Source organism: Synchiropus splendidus, chromosome 7, assembly GCF_027744825.2.
Source record: "Synchiropus splendidus isolate RoL2022-P1 chromosome 7, RoL_Sspl_1.0, whole genome shotgun sequence".
Lineage (NCBI taxonomy): Eukaryota > Metazoa > Chordata > Actinopteri > Syngnathiformes > Callionymidae > Synchiropus > Synchiropus splendidus.
In genome coordinates this window covers 15237950-15257697 of record NC_071340.1, presented here as the reverse complement: position 1 = coordinate 15257697, position 19748 = coordinate 15237950, and the positions used below count along the sequence as shown (strand labels likewise).

At 42.7% G+C, this 19748-nt stretch overlaps 2 protein-coding genes across 4 annotated transcripts; both read left to right on the top strand.

Moving 5' to 3' along the window:
• The first annotated feature begins 558 nt into the window (after positions 1-558).
• entpd4 (ectonucleoside triphosphate diphosphohydrolase 4) lies at positions 559-7644 on the top strand. Of its 3 annotated transcripts, none has more exons than XM_053871789.1 (13): positions 559-692; positions 889-1003; positions 1077-1271; positions 1348-1553; positions 1820-1970; positions 2039-2142; positions 2658-2717; positions 2804-2934; positions 3357-3523; positions 3601-3925; positions 4034-4119; positions 4227-4388; positions 5921-7644. In XM_053871789.1, exons 2-13 carry the CDS (start codon positions 996-998, stop codon positions 6153-6155), a joined length of 1830 nt encoding a protein of 609 aa, XP_053727764.1. In that variant the 5' UTR covers positions 559-692; positions 889-995; the 3' UTR covers positions 6156-7644. The 3 variants fall into 3 exon arrangements, with proteins under 3 accessions (XP_053727764.1, XP_053727762.1, XP_053727763.1); XM_053871787.1 differs by having other exon boundaries at positions 2804-2958; XM_053871788.1 differs by having other exon boundaries at positions 572-1003; positions 2804-2958.
• Positions 7645-8910: 1266 nt separating this feature from the next.
• Positions 8911-16094, top strand: slc25a37 (solute carrier family 25 member 37). Its single transcript, XM_053871888.1, has 4 exons — positions 8911-9185; positions 12716-12944; positions 13240-13296; positions 14302-16094. Exons 1-4 carry the CDS (start codon positions 8991-8993, stop codon positions 14832-14834), a joined length of 1014 nt encoding a protein of 337 aa, XP_053727863.1. The 5' UTR covers positions 8911-8990; the 3' UTR covers positions 14835-16094.
• The last annotated feature ends 3654 nt before the right edge of the window (positions 16095-19748 follow it).

Genomic DNA, 19748 nt, shown 5'->3' with positions numbered 1-19748 from the left:
ATAATAATAATAATAATAATAATAATAATAATAATAATAATAATAATAATAATAATAATAATAAATCGACGTACATTTTAGCCTGACAGAAAACCACCATGGAAATTTGCAATGCCTTCGGCAGATCTCTCTATATGCCACAATAAAAATAAAAATAAAAATGAAACAAGACAAGATAAAAACAAGATAAGCAACAATTGTGCTGGAAAATGAAACAGATCGCCTCAGTAAATACAGCATAGTTGACTTCCATTTTGATATCTTTGAAAAACAACAAAACCACAGCATGTCACCTCTAACAACAGCACAGTCATGCTGAATTTATATCATTTTATTCTTAAAATGACATACAAAATGCATCGAAACACTGTTTGCTTCCCTCAGGCTCTTGCCCATACAGTAGTAGCATAAAACGAAAATACATGGGGTACAAAAAAATAAACGCAAAGAGACACAATTTAATGTATACAGTAAAAGACGGGTTCATGACAGAACCATTGTGGCTTAACTGATCTGTACCCCGATACACTAGATGGCGGTATAAGCTGCCGATCCAACCTTGAAAGAGGAAGAAGAATCAACACGTCACTTTCAGTCGATCTGCCACATAGTCGCTGTGATCCGCGGTTAGCTTTCCATACTGCAATAATGCCCATTTAACCTGAGTCGATGTTTTTGGGGAGATTGTGGAAGTGAGTGTCGCGGCTATCTCTCTCTCTTCTCGTCAATTTCCTCCTCGTTTTATCTGATCCACCGCTGAATGCTAGTTTCTCGTGTTAGCCGCAGTGCATCTATCGAACTGCGGTGTTTAAGATCGTCGTTGATCACAACGCCATTGGAATCCACTTGCTTCTAAATGTAGAGTAACGCCGTGTTATACGCTTGAAGGCAATGGACGGAAACAAGCAGAACGGGATGGGGCAGTGGAAGAAGGCGAACCTCCCTCCTAAAACTCGCTGATATCCATTGACTTGAGCTGCAACCCGACGACAATCATGGGGAGGTTCGTGTGCTGTCATACCTGCACCTAGAGTGCACCTCGCTGTTTCTTCACTCTGGTTTCTTTCTGTCGACAGGATCAACTTTTCGTGCCTTTTCCCGGCGTCTTGGCATTTTAGCCTGTCATCTCATCTCCCTTCACGGCTCCTGACTCCTTCTGTCAGACAGCTGTTTGTCGTCGCCTTTGTGCTCGGCATTGTTGGGCTGATCTACCTGTTTGTTTCTGGGAAAGTCCAAAGCACCTGGATTAGACAAGACGGCTACTTTCACAGGTCTGTGCTGTTTGCTGACCAACGTTGGACTGTGTTGCCCTGACTTTGTCAGTCACTTGTGACTTTGTTTCTCTAGACATTTAGCCAGAGTGACCGACGTGGATGCAACTGATACCAGCAACCCCAACATGAACTACGGTCTTGTAGTTGATTGTGGCAGCAGCGGCTCCAGAATATTTGTTTACTGCTGGCCTCGGCACAATGGTAATCCACACCAACTCTTGGACATCCGACAGATGAGAGATCAACACCGGAAGTCGGTGGTGATGAAGATCAAGCCCGGTAAGACGCTTTAGATGCACATTCGCTGGGGTTCAATATTGAAACCTCGGCAGCTGCTACTTGTAGTTTTCAAGAACAGAAACTGCACTGTCTATGTCGTGTGTGGAAAGTAGTGCTAAACATGGCTGTTATGATGGGACTTGACTTGCAAAAGCACCGCCCTTTTTTCCCAAGCCGTTGCTATTTATAACCAGCGATTTCGTAAAATCCTTGAATGGGTGTCTCCAGATTATATAACGTTAATAATGGTGCTGATTTGCCTCCAGGCATCTCTGAATTTGCCAGAACTCCAGAGAAAGCCAGCGATTACATCTACCCGCTGCTGAGTTTCGCGGCTCAGCACGTTCCCAAGCACAAGCACCAAGAAACACCTCTCTACATACTCTGCACAGCCGGAATGCGAATCCTCCCTGAGAGGTAAAGGTTATCCTTGATAATCGCTGCAAGTGTCCGGAACATGCTTATCTACGTGAATTCTGTTTCAGTCAACAGGAGGCCCTCCTTGAAGACTTGCGCACCGACATCCCCGTCAATTTCAATTTCCTCTTCTCAGATTCCCATGTGGAAGTGATATCTGGGAAACAAGAAGGTATAGCTAAGGCTTTGGTGAAGAAATGAATCATGTTTTAAATGATCTAAACTCAATATTATAATCACGGTTCTTCAGTGTTTTGAGGAAAACATCTGTTTTGTTTGTTTTTGTTTGTTTGTTTGTTTTTTTTTTGCTTTCCCCTTAAAAATAGGTTTTCAGTTAAAGCAAAACGGAACAGATAAATTCTTCTCATTGTCTTTTGGAGTCTGATGCTGGGGGCATCTTAACCTCCTTTATCGTGTCTGATACAAAAAAACAATAGTAATGAATGTATAATATTAGAATGTTTTATACATTAGTATTTTTAATTTACCAGACAGTATCTGTATTAATACAGTGCCATCATCACAAAATACCGGAAAGAATACAGTTGGTGATACTAAGTCAATGTGTGCGGATAGAGATTTCCAAGTGCTGTATATATATATATATATATATATATATATATATATGTATATGCATGCATGTATGTATGATGGAGTGGAATCATAAACACTATGCTTTGCTTGTAGGTGTCTATGCCTGGATTGGAATCAACTTTGTGCTAGGAAGGTTTGACCATGAACAAAGTGGTAGGAAGCAACTTGTATTGCAAGACTGCATCATCTTATTTTATGAAATTCATTGAAAAAAAAAATCTGTCTACTTATTCGGGTAGATGGAGAACCTGTAGTCGACGTTCATGTCCCAGGAGGCGATCAGCAGGAGGTGCGGGTGAGGAAGCGAACTGCTGGCGTCCTGGACATGGGCGGAGTTTCCACACAAATTGCATACGAAGTGCCCAAAACTGTAAGCTTTGCTTCTCCACAACAGGTTATTATCCAGAACAGATTCTGTTTCTTGTGCCTTTTTTTTGTTGCTTACCTTTCATTTTTCTCCCTCTTCCCCAAACCCCCCCCCGATTCAAACTGAACCGTTTTATGTCTTGTGGAGACTCTCTGCTCTCTGTTCAACACTTTTGCCGACTCACTGTAAGCTTGTTGCATGCACTAGTAGCAGCAGCAGCAGCAGCTGCTGTTTTAGACCGACAGAAATCCATGCCTACAATCACTCACTTTTTATAGTTATTTAGGTCAGTCTTTGGGCATTTTCAGCATACATTTAACATGAAATTTACTGATTAATTTGGTTAAAATTAATCAATGTCTGTTGCCTCATAAATATTAATCACTAGAGGAAAACGGGCTGTTCATAATTGTTTGTCCTTTCAGGAGGAAGTTGCCAAGAACTTATTAGCGGAGTTTAACCTGGGTTGTGACGCACATCGCACAGAACATGTGTATCGTGTTTATGTGTCCACCTTCCTGGGTTTTGGTGGTAACGCAGCGCGGCAAAGATATGAGAAGAGCCTCATCGCGAATACTACTACACGAAATAAGTAAATGCTTTGATCTGAACCGCTGTTTCTCCTGCTGCTGAGCACACCTGGCTTTAACCATGTCTGAATCTCTCCAGGCTTTTAGGTCAGCATCTCGGGGAGTCGGCACAGACTCCAGTCCTGGACCCTTGTCTACCAACTGACCTGCTGGAGCAAATTGGTCCGTCTTCCCAGAAAATCCATCTTCGGGGGACGGGGGACTTTGACAAATGTCGACAAGTTCTACAGCCGTTACTGGACCGTAGCAACATGTCCCAGACCTCCCTGAGCGGAATCTACCAGCCTCCCATCAATTACACCAACAGCCAGTTCTATGGCTTTTCAGAGTTTTACTACTGCACCGAAGATGTTTTGCGGATGGGCGGAGATTATAATGCCACCAAATATTCCCAGGCTGCCAAGGTGTGATAATATTCTGTCATAGCTGTTAGTAATCCTTCTGAAGAGAAACAAAGCTGACAACAGTTGAGCTATTAGCCAGAAATGACCTACTTGCTTTGTACTTTTCAGAGTTACTGCGCCACTCAGTGGGTGACTTTAATCCAGCGATTTGACTCTGGCTTGTACGCGTCACACGCCGATCTGCACCGGTTAAGGTAAGGCATCAAGTGATTGTCCGTTCACTGGTCCCATGTCGCCCAACCTGTCAGACCTGATGTTCTTCTTTTGTGGTATTCAAATGTGCTCCCTGCGATGACTGCAGGTATCAGTGTTTCAAATCTGCATGGATGTATGAGGTGCTGCACTCGGGCTTCTCCTTCCCAACCGACTACCCGAACCTGAAGACTGCACTTCTGGTTTACGACAAAGAGGTTCAGTGGACTCTCGGGGCGATTCTTTATCGGACACGCTTTCTGCCTTTGAGGTAAGTGTTTTTGTGAGCTGTAATGGATTCACTCTCAAGGGGTCTGTAAATTATTATGCTGAAAGTCACACTTTTGTTGTGGACACCTGTGCTACATGTTGACTGTGAAGCAGCAGACAACTTCCAAGACCTCAAGTCTTTCTAAGTTAAAGTCCTAACAGGAGCTTGATAGTAGGAAAAAATGACACAGAATATAAAATTGACTTTTTGATATCACTGGCTATGGTGGTGCTCCCATGGTTTGATCCAGTCCTGAGAAATGTGAAGTAGAATAATCACAAATGGCCTCCATTTTAATGACATATATCTCCTTCCATGCATTCATCATGTTCATGCAGGATAGAGATATGAAATGCATCAAATATTTATCTATATTTATTTTTCTCATTATTTACACATCCGTAGTTTGTCTTCAGACATAGCCAGGTTGTCACTCTGACCTCCCAGTCATGTCTGGGAATATCCACCTAAAATACATCGCCAGCAGAGGGCATAGATTTCAAAGTCCTGCCTATCCTAAAGCTACAGGAAGCGACGTATAGGAAGAGAAGGTGGGGACATCTCAGTCAGAATTATAGGAGAAAAAGTGACATGGCTGGTTGGGTCCACAACCTCATTTGCCGCTTCAGCTGTTCCAGTTTTTAAGTGTTGTTTACAATCCAAACTGTCTGTGGTTTACTCAGAGGTCTGTTTTCATCTCCATTTCTATCGTTAATATTTTGTTTTATTCATTTCTTGTTGAAAATGCAAGATCTCTTTGCAAATGTGCACCTGACTGTTATGACTATTGCATTTTTGAGGGAAAGAATTGAACACAAAGCCATTTGAAGGTAGAATATACTTTTGCCTGGAGCTTTTGCTGCTCATTTCCATTCAGAATAGTTCATGAATTATTCCCCTGAAGAGTGGAAACCATGTGTTAAAAATTATGTTTTTGGATTTATATTTGAAAACACAACCAAAATCAATCTATTAATGAAAATGAAATGACTGTTTTGATCCAGTGTGAAGTGCTGCTGATGCTCCTCAGCCACTCCCGAATTGAGCGTTTTTGCAGTGAAGTGAAGAATGTGGTTTTACTCAGGCTGCACTTGAATGTTAAAGTTGCTAAAATGTGGCCCGATAATTGACTGGCGGGAGTCACCAATTAACCACTGTGGGGTTAACTGGTGACTCTTTCTGCGCTGTAGATGTCAGTAGTTGTAGTAGTCTGCCTGCAGGATCATGAAGAAGATCAATGAATAATCCCTAAGATCCAAACCTAAGATCCTCGGAGTATTAAACTGAGGGGAAACTGTTTTAGTAACAATGAAGACAATGGAAAAGCGATGGATCTTATTTATTTGACTGGCGCTGTATTATGCAGAAAATAAAGTAGCTGTTTAAGCCATTCCTCACGTCCTTCTGTACAGGATGTGTAAATATTTTGAGCTAGGAGTCTCTGCAACTCTTATCAGTATCAGTAAGATGTTGAGCCATTAGAAGTGGAAAGCTGTAAAACCTGGGGTTGATCAAACATTTGTTTCTTGCAGGGACATTCAACAGGAATCTCTGAAAGGAGCGCACTCTCACTGGCGGCACAGCTTCTCCTTTGTCAACAACCACTATTTATTCCTGGCCTGTTTCTTCATCGTGTTCCTGTCCATCATGCTGTACGTTCTGCGCCTGCGACGAATTCACCGGAGAGCCGCGCAGCGCAGCTCTCCTTCCTCTGTTCCCTGGTTGGAGCACGGCCTCGGCTCTCAAACACTCCCCATCGACCTCTGACCTTTGTCAAGCAATAAGATAAATCCACTCCCTCTTGCCTTCTGCAAGTTCGGCAAGGCATTGAAGACTCGCGCCTGCGTGTGGTTTCGGTACTTGGGAGTCTTCAGGCGTCACTGAGCCATGGAAATATTTTTAATTTATTTTGTTGGATATTTAAATGTTTTCAAATCATAGTCTCTTTGTTGGATTTTATTTCTAAGGTGATGCTGCTTCTGTTTTCTGTCTGGGTGGCCTTTCTTTATGCTCATAGAGATGCATGATGACATCATGTTTTAAGCACTTGTTGTTTCGACTTAAAGAAAAAAGATCATGCAGAAGTGGAAGGAAAATAGTAGTACCGATTGAAAATGTACTGTTTGTGTGCGTTCATGTTTATGCACGTGTCTTTTCTAAAAACGTCTGCCTCACTATTTACACCACAAGACAAGTCGCCTTTAACAGATGAACCAGTGCAATACGTGTCTCGTCACTGTTCCCTCGTCTCTTCAGCCCCATGGTGGGCCGTGGGACGCTGATGCATACCTTTACGTTGGGCTTCGTTTTCGGAAGCTGTCGCGTCACTGCTCCAACCGCATCTTATTTGTAAAAGTTGGGTACTGAAACATTTGCACCAATGAATCTTGTGTTGTACTGTAACATGGCAATGCAGTAAATAAAGGTTTTACGGTATAATAGATGGTTTATGATGACAAGTTGCATGTCGCCAAAAGTCAGAATCCCAAAATGGACTTCATTTGCCTGGAACCAAAGAAGGGTCCAAACTTGAATCAGAAATGGGGATGAAATGGAAACAGAAGTTCAGGCATTTCTCCTCCTCCTTTCTTCTCTCTTAGTATGAGGCAGACTGGGCCTCTTTGCTTAGACTGTTGCCCCCACAGCCCTGTGTGTACCAGATTTAAAACATTGATGTGTTAAAGATGTTTTCCCACAGTTTCGATGGCCTTGTCCTCCTGGCATCGACTCCCCTCGACTTAGCTTAGTTTAGCTCAGGCTTCTGAAAGCACGTTGAGAAAGTTGCAAGTTTACTCTGCGTTCATGATCCACATATTGTGATTCACCTAAAAGGTTTTTTTCCTCCCCCAAAAAAATCCTCAAGCAGGTGTCACTGCTGGACTACATGAGCTGAAAACGCTGAGTCACGCAAGGGTTGACACTGGGGTGACACGCCCTGACTGCCGTGCTCCAAGTCACTGTTGTAATTAAGAGTTCGCCTATCATGAAGCACAAGTCTTGCTGTGGGTTTTAACTACGTCAGTCGACTAATGCATTAATTGTGATGGAAGATTAATCAGGTGACACCCACGGATGAAATTCCAGCGCCAGGCCAGCGGCCAAAAACCAAAGAACACTGCCAAAAAAAACGTGCAATGAATTATTGAGAGCAGGGAATGTAGTTCCAGAGATGATCAGTCCTCCACCATTTTAGCAGTAAATGAAAGGCTTGTTTCTGCCAAATAAAAATGTATCGGTTGTCATTTGTTTCTAAGTTTCTGTGTTTTTAATGATGTCATTTCAGTCATTTAAAAAAAAGGTGAAGTTGAAATTTTGTTCAATCCTGTTTATTGTGTTCATTCTAAAAAAAAAGAAATCTGATATATTTGGATTGTGGAGACATGGCATAGAAAAACCAACTGGTGAGACGATGGATTTTAATGGCCATTGTGTTATTAAGGTTATTGATGACAAATTATCGTAGAAGTTGATTTAACTTAATGTTTAAAACTCTGCATAAGAAGCTTTTTTTGCATTAGTAAAAAGAAATAGGTGCTAATCTGTGTCAAAAAGTCATCATGCTGACCCTCCCTCAAACCATTTTTTGGGGCGATAAAAAGACAAAAAACATCTTATCTCTGCAGCCAGCATTACAGCTGACCAATAATATCTTGTCAGAAAATGAACCTTTCCCTTTTCCATGTTTCAAGGCAAGAAACTTAAATTTACTTGTTGATTTTGTTCCTGGTATTACTTCCCATAATTATCAAAATTTTATCTCTTCTTTTTAACGTTTGCATTTCAGCTTATCCATTCAAAGTCTACTGCCATTAATGTTACTTTTTATATGTCTTTTAACCAAGAAAAAAAGAGGTCTGAGTGTGTTTTGTGACTCTAAATGGGTTCAACTCCCATGCAATGATAAAATGATGATAAAACAACGTTGTGCTACTAGTGGCATCATTTAACCTCTTAGGTTCCCCATCCACATATGTGGTTATTACATTTTCGCCTTTTAGAACCGTGGTGCTTGTTTTTTGTTTTTTTTAATGTTGATCTGTTGACCTCATTTAGGGTCACTGCTCGCACCATCTTTTAGTGATACAACCTTACAGCCATTTCAATGAGAAAGGCATGGAAGGAAAGCGAGTACATACAAACACGCACAAATATTTTTGCTTATTTAGTTTTAGACTTAAAATACTTATAAATACAAAAAATAAAGTCATGCATGTCACATCTAAAAAAAATAAACACATGCATGTCACTTCCAGGGCTCCGTAGTGGACTGGCAAGGGTGTGGTTATATTTTATAATTTTGTTGCTGTATATTACAGAACATTGTTTTGACGCGTGTGTTGAACTGTGTGTGTGTCAACTGACAGCAAGAGGTACAAGTGTCAGACTGCTCTATCATCGGAACTTTTCATTGGCCGACTCAAACAGCGGTTCCGCCCTCCCCCAAGATACTATGAATGTGATTGGTTGTCACCATCTTGAAGCCACGCCCTCTTAACGACGTCGGATGGGCGCTGGAGCTCCAACACGGTGACGATGTTGTGGTCGTCCACGCCGCTGACTTCTCTCTGAGCCTCATCACTCAACTGGCGGAGGCCACCACGCATGGAGTTGAGCTCGAACCGTGTGGTGGCACCGCCGGACATGTCGGAGATTCAAGGCAAAGCACCGGATGCGCTCGGCGGTGATGGGGACTACGAGAGTTTGCCACCTCATGTGTCCGTGGCAACCCACATGACAGCAGGCGCCGTGGCTGGAGTGCTGGAGCACACGGTGATGTACCCGGTGGACTCGGTCAAGGTGAGGCACCTGAGCGGGGGCTGGGCTTTTACAGCCGCCTCAGCTCACTCATTCACCGGCCATAGTTCCCTGCCAACCACGTTGACTGCTGGCTGCTGCCTGCTAACTCGTTAGCTCTGCCTTCAAGCTGCCTGTTAGCTTCAGTATTAGCTCGTTAAACTGCTCCACTGCACCGTGAAGGCACAAACACAGTCGCTCACCGGCTCCACCGCAACCAGTGACACCGAACTCAATTAAGCACAACGAACAGGACGCGTTGATTCAATATTTTTCCACAGTCAAATGTAACTTTGCTAACGTGCCTCCATGAGCGCCCAGTGTAACTTTATTGAGCCAAGTTATGAACTATGATTTTCAGGCTGCTGCTCGTGCTCCGTGTTGGTTTGCTGGAGAACTTCTAGCATCGCATCTGTGAACTTTTGGCTCAAGGTCGAGTTGCTCATATGTTTGGAATTTCACTCATATACCGCATACAATCAAAAAGGAAACGTACCGTTTTTTATGTGACATAAGAAAAGACGCCACACCTATGACGTGGTTACATCCCATCCATACGCAACACACACTCAGTTATTGCTGCACTTTTGTTTTAAGTTGTCTTGTGTGGACAGATAATAATAATACCAGACCTCGAGTCATACTAGACATCAAAATCACTCGTCTTCAAATATATGAAGTTATGCTGAAAATAAAAACAAGAACTTCATTGTTTTTAATTCATTTTTGCAATGTGTTTTCTCTCTATGACTGTGGCGATTATTTTGAGTCGACTTGTCTACACACAATGTGTAGGGGTTGACGTCTGACTGTAATCTTCTTACGATAGAATATAAATGAATACCATTTTAAAAAGGTATGTAAATTGTTCAGTCTTGTTTTTTAAACTTTAGATTTCCTTATTAATTTCTCAAAATGTGGTGTGAAAGGTTTGTGTCCTTTGTAACATCGTCCCCATATAGTCATTGTTTTGGGTTGCGATGGTCACGTAGCCTCAGCCATTTCTCCTCGTACTGCGGATTGTGCCAAGACAACCTTGACATGACAACTAAAGAACCTGTCCCATTTAGTTAGCAACTGTAAATCATTCAAGGCAAGAATTCCGAGAAGTATTTATTAATTTTCATCCATATAAGAAAGTATTCAATGGCACATTAAGCTAGGTAAGATGCTGAAAGGATTTCACTATGGTCGCTTTTCATACTGGCACATACATCCTGAGTAAAGAAACTGAGCGACTGTTTTACCCAGACACTGCACTCAAGCTACAGTTCATGTAAGGTCAGAGTGTTGAAGTTGGATGTCTCATCTTGTGTTATTTGTTTTACAAACTCTGTCACTTGCTCGTGAATAGACAAGTCGCCTGTCCAGATTTTGTTTGAACAGTTCAAGCACAAGACGTATCAGTAGGTTACAACACATTCTCGATGAATAAATCGCTTACCTCTGTCCATGCAGTCATAAAAAAGACTTACACAATTGTTTCCCGACACTTTGAGACCACCCACTGCTACTTTAGGCTTGCCTCTGTGTGAGAAGGTGTGTGATTGTGAACTTTGCCCTGACAATCCCCTCTCCAACCTTTTAGCGATTGTTTACTAACAATGCGGTGCTGTTGTGGTCAGTTAGCTGGCAGTGTGAAACAAAAAATAATCCCAGAGAGGCAGTGAAAACCTCCAACTGAAGGAAAAATTCCCCATATTTGCTTCATCATCGTCGCTGTGCTGTGACACAGCCGTATTGCCAAATTTACATGTTTACTCAAGCTGCTGTTGCCATTTCCTCTGGGCATGCCAACAACACACACCATCAGGTTTTCTTAGAACTATTGAACACTATTGTGACGTCAACTGCAGGCTTTGTCCGTATTTCCTCTCAGAATATGTCAACTGCCTTGTTCTCTCATGTTCATGATAAAGGGGTCACTCCTCGAGATCGGGAGCGACCTCATGGGAGGAGACTTATCGTTGTTTTGCACACTTGAAATCTACCTCATACAGTGAAGGGAGTAGCTGCCAGCTGATCACGTTGATAAGTTTTGGCTGGATCATCGACTGTCTGACTCAATGTAAAAAAACTTTGTCTTTAAATGGGAATACAATTACTCTTTATACGAAGCACTTAAAAAAGTAATATTTTAAAACATGATTTCCTTTCCATCGGTGATGGAGCAACTCCTCATTTTTGATAATATGTGTGAAACCATTATTGAGCTGCTTTTATAGAGTTACAAAATTGGATAAATAATTATTTTTCTCTCTTTTTAACTTTAAATATTTAAGCCTTTCATGTATTTTTATTTTACACTAGTTACCTTGTTAATGAAAAGGTGTTCTTTGTCGAGTTAGTTTGTCATTTATATCCTTCAACATGTTTGGTGGTGTCTTCAAAATATCAATATGGAAATATATTGTTGCGGGTCTCTTGACTATACTGTATGTGTGTCGATACGGAGGCGACAGAATCGCACATTCATTCATGAAGTTTCCCCGGGCGTCTCTGAACGCTGCTCCTTGCTGGGCACGTTTGGTCTTCCCTGTACATCCATCACAACACCACTATCTTTTGGGTACACATTTTTTTGTATCTAAATAATAGGAAATATTGGGAGACGTATCGGCAGGCTGTGTATCGGGGTACACTTGTATCGCAATACGTATCGTATCATGTCCACGTTATCGTGATATGTATCATGTTGTGAGGTTAGTGGAAATACCCAACCCCTGGTGAAAGGCTGAGGTGCTGTTGAGCAAGGCTCGGAATGACAGTGTCAAGAAAGGACGCTTCTTGGAAAGCAAGCGATGGTGGTATCTTCTGGTTGGCATGAGATTCATTCTTGGCCTGATTTTAATGCTACTGCTCCGGGACCATCAAACTGCGAATGGTGTGACAAAATATAGCCTCGGTTCAGAGCAAACTAAATGTCTCTCTGTTACATTTAAATTGTGATGTTTGTCTGCAATGTTTGTCTTAAGAAAACCTGGACCTGAGAAAACAAGGCTCTTTTCTCATCGTGGCAAAAGTCGAACACAAACTATTCCACCAAATTTGATGTGAGGGACATTCCCAAATCTGAGTCCACCGGAAGTGTAATTGATACTTTATTGTCACTGCAAAGGAAGGAAACGCATGTAAACTGTGTGAGGAGGATGGAGAGGGCCTATCTCCTGCGCCAGCTTCAGCTCCATCTCTTCGCAAATAAAAACATGCTTTGTGACGTTCCGATAACTTGGCATGGGGAAAGGAAAACAAGGCCCTTCTGTGACACCACACACACACACACACACACACACACACACACACACACACACACACACACACACACACACACACACACACACACCAGTCGTGGGAGAGACACACATCACTCAAACACCCTTGCAGTTGCCAAGAGCACTTGTTGTCAGAACAATGTGTCAGAAACCCTGTGAACAATATGTCTCCAATCCCAGTCTCCTCACACCAGGTGCCCACTCCAAGTCACTCACCATCGATTCTCAAGTCAAATTTCATTGTGTCTTGTCTCCCTCCAGACCCGGATGCAGAGCCTGCAGCCGGACCCCAACGCCCAATACAGAGGGGTGTACGAAGCGCTGAAAAGAATCGTCCAAACCGAGGGCTTCTTCCGGCCCCTGAGGGGCCTCAACATCACCATGATGGGAGCAGGTCCAGCCCACGCGCTTTACTTCGCCTGCTATGAACGAGTGAAGCGTTCCCTGAGTGATGTCATGCAGGGTGGAGGCAACAGCCATGTTGCGAATGGTACGCTCACATGACCTGCACAGCATGTGACTCCCACATGGCCAAGTTTGTCTTGGACAGACCCAGTTGATGGTGTATGAACTGTATGAGTAGCTCTGAAAATGACTGGCTGTTTATACCAGAGCTACAGGCCTTGAGTTAATCCCAAACCCAGTGCCGCTGCAATCTAGACAAACTACCAGGGATTTGAGCGACAAATTCTTTTTGAGCGCCTAAACATCGTCCTCAGCCACGAGGCTGTGGCGCAGATGACTTCCACTGTAATTAGAGATTCAGCCGTGCTTTGTGTCAACAGGTCTGGCAGGAAGTGTGGCCACAGTTCTCCATGATGCCGTCATGAATCCTGCAGAAGGTAAAGAAAGGAGACATTCTATTCTCAGAATTGAGAATTGAAAATGGAAGTGCATGTTGTGATTCAATGTTTGTCAGTGGTGATGCCTGTTTTATGTATTTTAATATTTTTAAACCTCAAACACCTGCTGCCTATCTAAAGGACAAAAATATCCACTTCCATCCAACATCTGTGACATTTTTATTTTGTTTTTTTGCTCAAATCTTTCAATTTTTATTTGATTTTTTTATGGGATTTTGGTGGTGAAAATGAAAGTTTAAGTTCAACCTCTCAATGCAGCAGGAAAACAGAGAGAAAAAAACTGACTTCTCTTCTTCTGTCACATTACTTCTTATTTTCCTGCATTCGCTGAAAATAGTGGTGACATAATGTTAAAAATAAAAAAATATTCATTCCTCTAGAGAAGACCTCATACGGACCTCTCATGATATTTATTTTACATGATTAACACCCAACTATTGATATTTTAATTTTCCATTTTTTTTTAAAAAAAGGTTAATATTCTCCTATTTTTCCTCCTCTTTATTCATTTTTTGTACATTGCGGTTGGTGATGGGCTGATGTGGAAAAGGTGTCCTCATTGTCAGAGCTCAGTAGGTGGCCCTCTTGGTTTAAAAAGGATAAGGTTTCATTGAAATGGCCGTCCATTCCAAAGATTTCAGAGCGGAGAGTGCCATCCAGTGGGCTCTGAAAATGAGGACGTTGCTTCACGACGCTTCATGGGCCCATTGTGATTTTATTATTGTGGTTTGGTATTGACGTGAAACACTTTCCTTCGATAATAATATTTTACTTTCACAGTAAAATGTATTTTTAATGTATATATATTTATTTGTGTGGAAATCCCATTTCTATATATTGTGTTTAAAAAAAAAATCGGAATTATTTCCTTTTCAAAATTCACGTTATGTTGCATCTGTGCTTAGTATCAGCCGAGTGTTCCACTAAAATACTATACTGGATGGTGGTGTCTGTGACGTGTCTTGATGCCTGCATCTCTTTCAGTGGTGAAGCAGAGGATGCAGATGTACAACTCTCCCTACCAGGGTCTGTGGGACTGTGTTCGGACTGTGACGCGCACGGAGGGCGTGGGGGCCTTCTACCGCAGCTACAGCACCCAGCTGACCATGAACATTCCCTTCCAGGCCGTTCACTTCATCACCTACGAGATGATGCAGGAGCGCCTGAACCCGCACAGACACTACCACCCCGGCAGCCACATCGTGTCGGGCGCGCTGGCTGGGGCGGTGTCGGCCGCCATCACCACTCCTCTGGACGTCTGTAAAACTCTGCTTAACACGCAGGAGAACGTGGCGCTGCACTCCCTCAACATCAGCGGGCATTTATCAGGAATGGCCAACGCCTTCCGGACGGTCTACAGGCTGGGCGGCTTGACGGCCTTTTTTAAGGGCGTCCAGGCGCGAGTCATTTATCAGATGCCCTCCACAGCTATAGCGTGGTCCGTGTACGAGTTCTTCAAGTACTTCCTGACCAAGCAGCAGAAGGAGGAAGAAGCAGGGCCTGGAAGTTGGCAGTGAAGAAGCCATGTTTTCTGCAATGTCAAAGGGAAGTCCGCGCGTGACAGCACTCCTGAGCTAGACTGACGTATGTTCTGGTCAGTTTAGAACTTGCTTCCTCCTCCATCAACATTCCACTCCTCTCTGTCGGTGAATGATGTTTATAATTCTCAAAATTGGATTTTTTTTATTTATTTGTGTAGCTTCCCGAGGAATGCTGTTTTTAGGGACGCAGCGGAAACACACTAGCCAGCTTGTGTGTATTTGCACAGACGGGATCATTCCGATGAAAAGCTGCACACTCCAAGTGCCTCACACACTTCGGCCTAATTTTTTTTTTTTTTTTTTTTATTGGCAGAGACGCACATTTTCATTGACCTTTTTTCAGCTGGGTGTTCATGTTCAAAGCAGCTTTACCTTTCACTCCGAACACCTCTCGAATATGAAGCTGAGTTGACTGTGAAGGTCCGGCGACACTACATGGCTGTTGAATAGCGCACAACATTGGTGACAAGTTATCGAGGGCAGCTGGTTTTTATTCAAACTCACGGCGACGTGGGGAGCCATTTCTGGAGGGTGGGTGTGTTACATGGTGCTTTTGGTTTTTTGCACTGCGACCTGTTACATTCAGACACAGCAGGTTGAGATTTTAAAGAAAGTATATTGAGAGTTAGAATGTCGAGTCCCCTCACCTTTAAGCATGTTTGGTCTTCAAAACAGAAGGTCACTTTTTAATAAACCAAAGATGATTATTGTTCTATGCATTTCTTTTTAATTTGAGCCTGTGTTCAGAACTGATTTTAAAAGTGGTACTTTTACATTGATTTTTATTGACTACCTAAATACTTGAGCAAGCGGAAGTACTACTGTTTTACTAGTGTTTTCGCTTCAGTTTTGTTTGAAGATGTCTTTTTCTAATTCCTACTTCCAACAAAAGCCATGGAAGCATATGCAAGTCGGACTCCCAAACCTTGGTGGGCGACTGAAACCCTGTACACAAGCATTTATTCCTGTTTTATTTTAAAACTACTAATGAAAGAGTGGGAACGATATCGTTTCCGTGGTCGTGAGTAGGTGATGTGTTGTAAATACTTTCTGCTGCAAGCGCACAAATGATCGGAATGGGAGCTGGGATCTTATTTTTTTATTCTGCTGAGAGTGATGCTTTGATTATAGACTGCAAGTCCGGAGTCATTGTCTGATGTTGCTGCTACAGTTTGTAACACTGGAGCTTAAATAAAATGGTAAATGAGAAACCTTTGACTCACCGTCTTGAGTCGCACCAATGACAGAATGAAAGAGGAAGCCGGGTAAGGTTTGACCTTTGCCTTAAAGGTGGCTTTTAGTGGTACCACGTGAGTCTAAACTGTAGAAATAGTTGACATAAGTGGCTGTTTTTGTCCTCATTTCTCCTACACTTGAAGTTCCTCTTAAGCCACTGTTCATGTTGTTAGTTCGCCGCTAGAGGGCAGCAACGCACCTGCCTCTAAGATGGACGGATGTTTCTCACCGTACAAGCTGAAGTAGAGCAGTTGCAGAACTCTTACTCACGGGCGGTACAACACGTCTGTCATCGCAAATGTCCTTCATCTACAGTTTTTTATTTTGCAAACTCAGCATATCCAGTAAATCATGTGATGCCATGCCAACATTCACTATGATAATTCTCTTATTTGCCCTAAACAAATGTGTATATTGTCTTCCTCCTTGAAAACAAATCTAGATTACACATTTACTATATTTTAATAATGTTTTAATATTTATTGTTGGACCTCACTTGAGCAGTATTTGGGGCATGAAAAGTGCTTGAAAATTATGGAATGATGGTGTGATATGAATGATGTTAAGGGAGAGGTGAGGGGATTACTACGGTGGCTGAGAAGTGCCAAACACATTTCCAAACTTTTGAAACAAATTTACGAACTTCTTTAGCAAACTTTTTTTTTCCTGAGATTGTAAATGCGTTTCCAGTATAAGCAGTGTTTTTTTTTTTTTTTTTTTATTAAGAATCCTACGGAAAGGAAGGGGACCAAATTATGGATGTGATCCTGACCAATTGTAGAGGATCATCATCGGGCGACAATGTTAAAACAAATATATTAACTCTGAAAACACATTTACAGACTTGCAAATACACTTACAAACTCAGGAAGAAAAGCCAGTTTGCTAGAGAAGTTTATAAAAAAAAAAAAACAAAGCTTGTTTCGAGATGGCAGCCGTCCACCACAGAAATTAATATATGGAAGTAGAGAATGCATCCCAACATAAATTGATACATTGGAGCCATAAAAAAGTATTTAAAGTAAGTGAAACAGCTATAGATAATCTATATTGTTTTATACGCATATTTAAGATATCCCAAACAAAACGTGGAGCACAACATGTTGTCGAACACGTACACACTCTTCACTCCCTGATGTCTTTGGTTTCATAAGCAGGTTGTTTATCTGGAGCTCACAATTACCCAGCCGTCCTCCGTCCTTGTCATCGAAATCTTTCAACTTTATGTTTCGCTCCCAAAGATTAAAACACACACACACACACTTGTTGCCCCACTGACTCGGTGGTAACATGAGGGATCCAGTTACATTATCTGAGGAAGTTCACGAGTGTCCCGGCGTGAAAAGATCCGGGTTGTTTTTTTGGAAAACCGTCTTATCGTAGAGAGTCACGGCACATTGCGGCACTGACAGAGGCTTTCTTTGTGGTCCTGATTGGATTTTCCTCCTCATCTACGGCGCAGATCCACTCGCCTGTCAAAGCAAAGCTGGCCACCTTGGAGATCATTGTGTAACCATCAGCGTAAACTCCACCTCATGCTCTCATTTGTGGGTCACGCCTCCACTGGAGACGTGAAATCTCCAATTCAGGTCTGAAGATCATTGGCCGATGATGATGTCTCTAAGTGTTTTTGTGACTCAATGTACCGTGTCTCTTTGAGGAAGTGCAGGTATCACAATAGCGAGTAGAATGAGAACAGTCCGTCTAACCTTCATCACCCACCTACGAGCTCCTTTATCTGATGCGAGTGTTCGGTCGCGGCCCGGCTGCTGAAAGACGCAGGCAGATACTGCCAGACTCTCAGTGCCGTCAAACCAGATGCTATCTGTCCTCTTCATGTCCAATTACCTGTTTACTGCCACACTGACGCACGGCCGCATGACTGTTTGTAGTTTATATACACGGCAGCTGCAGCAGAGAAATACAAGCGTCACCTGCTCTGTGGGATTGTATTGACCAAGGGAGGCTACCTTCCCATCCCACCCTCAAGACACCACATGGTCTCGCCGTTTCATACGCTCTCCCTCAATACGTTCCCCTTCAACAAAATAACTGGAGCAGGAACCTTCTATTTCCCTTCTGAAGAACTTCCTGCTGCCAAAGCAGGCTTTCTATCCTCAGCAGTCGTCCTTCAAAATCTTCACCCTTGGTTGGTTGGACCTTGACTCCTTTAATGCCAACCTCAAACCCCTAGACTAACTTAACAGCGGGGTTCTGCATGGGTCTGCTGTGGGTCATGTTCTGTTTTCACTGTACACAAGTGTTGTTGTTGAGACCGTCTGAATGTATTTTTATTTTGTGGCACCATTATTTCAGAGGGAGACTGCTCTGCTTTTATTTTATTTTATTATTCAACGTTTTACTTAGATTTTACAAAAATAGAATTGAAGTTTCCTGAATTTCACATTGCACTTCTCTTTGTCATATTTGGTTCTTATAGCAGGTGGCGTCTTTTATTTTCTTCAGCGGAGTCAAGAACCTGAGGATGTGGTGTTGATGCTTCTCTTCTAAAGAAGCCGAAAACACTACTGTACACCATCTGTCTCGGAGCAGACATTAACCAGTATGGTCTCCTTTCAAAAGCTTTGCTAACGCCAAACTCATCCTCTCCAAACTCTAACAAGTGAATGCAGCTTAACAAAGCGCGTATTTTGGTCATAACTTTTTAACTTTGACCAGACTGAGCTCCTGCTCCTTCAAGGCAAGGGCTGTCCTGACCATGACCTCTCTATCAGCTGAGCCACCTCAGTGCTTATGCTGTATTGTGCAGATTCATCCGGCACAATATGAAGACTCTACCTTCTTGTGAATGCTTTCTAAGCCTGTCAGCACTCTACAGCCAGAGCATGTTCATAATCTCTTCTTCATATTATGGACATGCTCCGGCTGTTTATAGTCTTCAGGTTGTGCCATTGTTATTCCCTGATGAAGAAGGTTAGAACTGGACTACAACATATTGGTTGGTCATCTTCTGATACATGATGGGAGAAGTCTCCATGGACCATGATGTCTTCTGAGGATGTAGTGATGTGTAGTGAGTGGGTCAAAGTAGAAGCATGATGGATTACGGGAGGCAGGCGGGTGATACACTGTGAGAAGATGATGATTCCTGCCTCAGTCTCAGCCAGTCAGGGCGCGAGTGGCTGGACACAAACCTGTATCAAAGTCCTGAGGTGGATAAGAAGAGGAAGAACAGTCTCTTTATTGTTGCCGTGAAAGCATCACGTAGGTAAATCAGCGAGATCAGTTAAAGCATCTGCGCGAGTGTAGCTCCACGGAACGGCGGGATGGAGTGAGATCATGGGATAATTGGGATGAGGGCTGCAGAATGAGACCTGATTCTTTTAAAGAGCCTTGAACTCGATTACTCTCCGATAGACTTATCGTGATTCGCACTCAGACCACGTCGTTGAAGGACAACAGGCTGAAATGTAAACTGCAGACCCGCTGTCTTTTTCGTACATAAACGTCGCTCGACAGCCTGCTTGACTTGCGGAGCCTGTGACTCTTTGCCATGAAGTGAAACCTTCTGGTTATCAGAAGTAGGAAGAAAAGGAATTTACAAGGCTGAAATCAAGTCATGAGCATATCGCTCCTTGTGAGCTCGACTGGTTCTTAGGCCGATGAAAATGTGCTCCACATGACTTCACTGAT